The 5,125-nt window shown below is 32.6% G+C and overlaps 2 protein-coding genes across 2 annotated transcripts; both read right to left on the reverse strand.

The window, feature by feature from the left end:
• Positions 1–1,174: 1,174 nt before the first annotated feature.
• LOC116029765 lies at positions 1,175–3,197 on the reverse strand. The gene is made up of 2 exons (XM_031271805.1): positions 1,913–3,197; positions 1,175–1,746 (listed from the first exon to the last, which is right to left on the reverse strand). The coding sequence occupies exons 1-2, from the start codon at positions 3,195–3,197 to the stop codon at positions 1,175–1,177; spliced, it is 1,857 nt and encodes a 618-aa protein (XP_031127665.1).
• A 34-nt stretch (positions 3,198–3,231) lies between these two features.
• LOC116029766 lies at positions 3,232–4,200 on the reverse strand. Its single transcript, XM_031271806.1, has one exon. The coding sequence runs from the start codon at positions 4,198–4,200 to the stop codon at positions 3,232–3,234; it is 969 nt and encodes a 322-aa protein (XP_031127666.1).
• Positions 4,201–5,125: the final 925 nt, after the last annotated feature.

The raw sequence follows: 5,125 nt of genomic DNA on the forward strand, positions 1-5,125 counted from the left end.
CTTGTTGTTCTTTCATCTTCTCATCCATCATAATTTTTTCCAATCTTTTATAACCTCCTCGAGATAAATTATGTGGATGAATATTCTTAGCTTGTATTTCTTGATGCTTTTTTCTTTTTGCCTACATATAAACAAAACATTAAGTAGCAATACATAATATAATTAACAAACTTATCAAATTGAGCTAATAATTGATAGTAGAATAATGATACCTCATATTCTGGACCTGTATGAAGCTGCACAAACTCATTCCATACCACTGGATCAAGGAATGAGTATTTATCACATGGATTCATATGTGACAAATTGCCAAATATATACTTGCTAGTCAATTTTGTTTTAAAATCTTTCCACTGTTGACCCACATATTGTATCCAATGCTTCTTCATATCATCTGTGTTGGGAATATCGTAAGTACTGTGCAAGAAAAAGTTATTTATTAGTATCCAATGCAATTATATTTGCAAGAAAAAGTTATTTATTAGTATCCAATGCAATTATATTAATTTATTTGGTTTATTTATTAGTATCCAATGCAATTATATTAATTTATTTGGTAAATTTATTAGTATCCAATGCAATTATATTAATTTATTTGGTAAATTTATTAGTATCCAATGCAATTATATTAATTTATTTGGTAAATAAAAATCTAAATATCGCAATTATATTAATTTATTTGGTAAATAAAAATCTAAATATCAAAAAAGGTTACCAGAATTTCTTCCCAAACATTCTCCTTAGTATCCATTGGAACACTCGCCCATGACTTTATTGTGATAGAAACGTTAATACGTGCCACTAATGCCGCATAACTTGAAAGTTCCGCTCCGGTTGGCCCAAGAGGATGCATTCCATCAAATTGAACTGACTTCTTTCCTAAAGTATTACGCCCTAGAAAGACTTTCTTCAAATGAGTCGCCCCTCTCGTCTTAGTACTAGTATCACTACCTTGAGTTGAACCAGTACCTCGGGTAGTACTATCATCAGTAGGATTATTTGATGAATCCATAAGCCTGTTCAAATAGAAAAATTATTAGATGAAAAACTTTAAAACAAGTCATGCGTGAAATAATATTAAATGAAAAAACTTTAAATGAAAATATATATATATAAATATTACAATAATAAAACTTTAAAACACAGTAAGAACTTAAAGCATTACATGAAATAATCAATGCTCCCATATCCCTTCATTATGATCATCCCGTGATGCATGCACTTCATCTATTTCATTATCTACAATAATCGGCAATAAACATGAAGAAAATGGCGGTATTTCCTCAACATCAACGTCTTCAATCCCATCTGTAGTAATTTGTCTCTTCCCATGAAGAACAACTGACAATTTTTTATCAGAAGGATCACTAACATAAAATACTTGTTTCCCTTGGGATGCCATTATGAATTGCTCATTTTTGTGACCTTCCCGATTAAGATCTACAAGCGTAAATCCTAACTCATCAACTTTCACACCATGTTTGCCATCAACCCATCTACATCGGAACACCGGGACCCTGAACTTCATATAATCAACCTCCCATATTTTTTCAATCACACCATAATATGACAATTCTGCAATTACAGGATTTTTATCTTTTGAACTACTGAAATGCATTGAATTGGCAACTAAAGAGACTCCACTATTTTGCATAGTGCGTTTTTCATCTTGAGCTTTTGTGTAAAAAGAAAATCCGTTAATGTCATATCCATTATAACATACGACTTGCATACTAGGACCATGAGCTAACCATCATATAGTTTCAGAAACATTATTATTTCCAAGAACTTTATTTTTGAACCAACAAATAAAAGTACGATTATGTTCGCTCACAATCCACATGTCTGCTCTTCTGGGGTTTTGCTCCCTAATTAAGGCCTTGTGTTCATTATAAATAGGGTTCGACTTCACTTGTATTATGCAAGATGTATAAGTGTACTTGCTCAACATCTTCACGGGACATAGTATGCATTTTGGGATGTCGATGACCCTTTCCATCAATTCTTCCTTCATGTCGATACTTTGGAACACCAATTGCCTCTACCCCTGCCAAATATTCAGTACAGAACTCAATAACCTCTTCAGCAATATAACTTTCAACAATAGATGCTTCTGGCCTATATCGGTTCCTCACATAACCTTTTAAGACTTTCATGTACCTTTCAAATGGGTACATCCACCTCAAATAAGGTGGACCACACTCTCTGATCTCTCTCACCAAATGTACAAGCAAATGAACCATGATATCAAAAAACGCAGGTGGAAAATACATCTCTAGCTGACACAGTGTAACTATAATGCCATTCTGCAATTCATCTAATTTGTCTAGATCAATGACTTTCGCACAAATTGCATTGAAAAAGAAACAAAGTCTGATGACGGTATATCTCAACTTTTTAGGCAATATGCCTCTAACAGCCACTGGCAATAGTTGTTGCATTAAGGCATGGCAATCATGAGACTTCAATCCCACCAATTTTAAATCTTGGATATTAACAAGTCTACTGATATTTGATGAGTACCATTGTGGTACCTTCACTCCACGTAAACATTCACAAAAACTTATTCTCTCCTTTCTTGACAAAGTATGAGCAGCTGGAGGCAAATATGTCTTCTTATCACCACTGCGTGGAGCTAATGAAGGTCGTATACCCATTTCAATCAAGTCCAATCTAGTATTGAGACCATCTTTAGTCTTACCTTTTATGTCTAAAAGAGTTCCAACAAGACTATCACACACATTTTCCTCAACATGCATCACATCAATACTATGTCTGACATCAAGTGTCTTCCAATATGGAAGATCAAAGAATATTGATTTCTTTTTCCATGGACTCTTCTCATTTGATGGTACATCAACATTAGATTTTGATCTCTTACCTCTTTGAGATTTAAGTTTTTGAGTCTTACCAAAAGTATCATTGATACAGTCTACGCGTTCATAAACTTGAATCCCAGTTAATGGTTGTGGAGCATCTGTATAGTCTTGTACCCCATTGAAAGCTTTTTTTAATCTTCGATAAGGGTGAAGTTTATCTAGAAATCTTCGATGCCCCATGTATACTGTCTTTCTGCCATGAACAAGTTCATGATAACATGTATTATCTTCACATATGGGGCATGCCTTATGTCCTTTGACACTATATCCAGATAGGTTTCCATAAGATGGAAAGTCATTGATTGTGCAGAAAAGCATTGCATGCAACTTAAAACTCTCTTTTCGGTATGCGTCAAATGTTGTACTGAGGGTTCATACCATCAGTACAAAGTCCAAGACTAAGATTTCTCGGCTCGTGACCAAATTCAGGAAATGCATTATCAAATGTTGTCCATTGATGAGAATCAGCCGGGTGTTGAAGCTTGCCATCAGAAATTTTTTGATCTGCATGCCATGTTAAGTTTTTCGCGTCGCTTGGATTAGCAAACATACGCTTAAATCTTGAGAGAATTGGAAGATACCACATGACTTTAGCTGGTGGAATTTTCAAACTTACTTTCCCAGCAACATTCTCTCTTGTTTTAAAACGAGATGCCCCACATATTGGACATTCATGCAAATCTTTGTAATCATTCCTAAACAATATGCAATCGCTAGGGCAAACATGTATCTTTTTATATCCCATACCCATGGGACACAAAATCTTCTTGGCATCATATGTACTCTTCGGAAGTTCATTATCATCTGGAAGCATTCCCTTTAATATTTCAAGTAACGCAGTAAAGCTCTTGTCACTCCACCCATTCCCAGCTTTCAAGTTGAATAATTTTAATACAGCAGATAATCGGGTATATTCACTACAACCCGTCCATAAAGGTAATTTTGAATCCTTCAATAATTCATCCAACTCGTTTGACCGATCAGTGAACTCCTCTCTAACATCCCGAAACATTTCATCTAATTGATCTTCAGACTCATCATCTTCATTTGCTTCGTTGTCGACATACATGTTAGATGTTGTAGCCACATTGCTTTCACCATGCCATATCCATTTTGTATAAGATGGATTAATCCCATGACAGATTAGATCATCATATACGTCTTTCACACATAATCTTTTCTGATTACAACACTTCTTACAAGGACAAAGGAGCCTTTCATTACTACCCGGAAGGTTATTCTTTGCAAAGTTAATAAAATTTTTAACTCCATCATCGTATTCTTGACTAATTCGAGAAGCATCCATCCAACTTTTATCCATCACAAGCCAATCTAAAATAATATTAATCCTAATTAAACTTAAGTTAACACTAATTCAACAAATTCTATAATAATAACAAACAAAGCATAAATAAACATAGACCACGGTGTGGCTAATCACCGGATGCAATATATAAAGCCAAAGCATAAATAAACATAGACCACGGTGTAGCTAATCACCGGATGCAGAATATAAAGCCAAAGCATAAATAAACATAGACCACGATGTGGCTAATCACCGGATGTAATATATAAAGTCAAAGCATAAATAAACATAGACCACGGTGCGGCTAATCACCGGATGCAATATATAAAGCCAAAACATAAATAAACATAGACCACGGTGCGGCTAATCACCGGATGCTAAAATAGGAAAAAATCTTACCTCACCACAGCGTTATCCACGTCCGTAAACAAACCCCGAATCTAACTAATTACCTACAAGTTTTATTTGTAAATTAATATAAAATTCGAAATTATAAATAATTCCTAAAAATACATAATAATTTATTAAAATTTTATGAATTTATAGGGCCTAAAATACATAATAATTCTAAATTCGTAAATAAGCTTATTAAATTTAAAAAATACATAATATAAAATTGAAATATATTATAAATAATTCCTAAAAATACATAATAATTATTAAAATTCGAAATTATGAATTTATAGGGCCTAAAATACGAATATAAAATTCGAAATATATTATAAATAATTCCTAAAAATCATAATAATTTATTAAAATTCGAAATTATGAATTTATAGGCTCAAAAATATATAATTAAAATTCGAATATATTAAAAATAAAATACATAATAATTTATTAAATTCGAAATTATGAATTTATAGGCTCAAAAATATATAATAATTCCTAAAATTCGAAATATTATAAATAATTCCTAAAATACATAATAATTTCTTAAAAT

The sequence above is a fragment of the Ipomoea triloba genome, chromosome 9, assembly GCF_003576645.1.
Source record: "Ipomoea triloba cultivar NCNSP0323 chromosome 9, ASM357664v1".
NCBI classification, from domain to species: Eukaryota; Viridiplantae; Streptophyta; class Magnoliopsida; order Solanales; family Convolvulaceae; genus Ipomoea; species Ipomoea triloba.

What these genes read in the sequence shown, in the direction of transcription:
- LOC116029765 (XM_031271805.1), bottom strand. Translation starts at nt 3,197, where the DNA reads ATGCTTTTCTGCACAATCAATGACTTTCCATCTTATGGAAACCTATCT. An exon ending in ATACATCTTGCATAATACAA is followed by an intron (nt 1,747 to 1,912) that starts GTGAAGTCGAAC and finishes TATGATGGTTAG; the next exon opens with CTCATGGTCCTAGTATGCAA.
- LOC116029766 (XM_031271806.1), bottom strand. Translation starts at nt 4,200, where the DNA reads ATGGATAAAAGTTGGATGGATGCTTCTCGAATTAGTCAAGAATACGAT.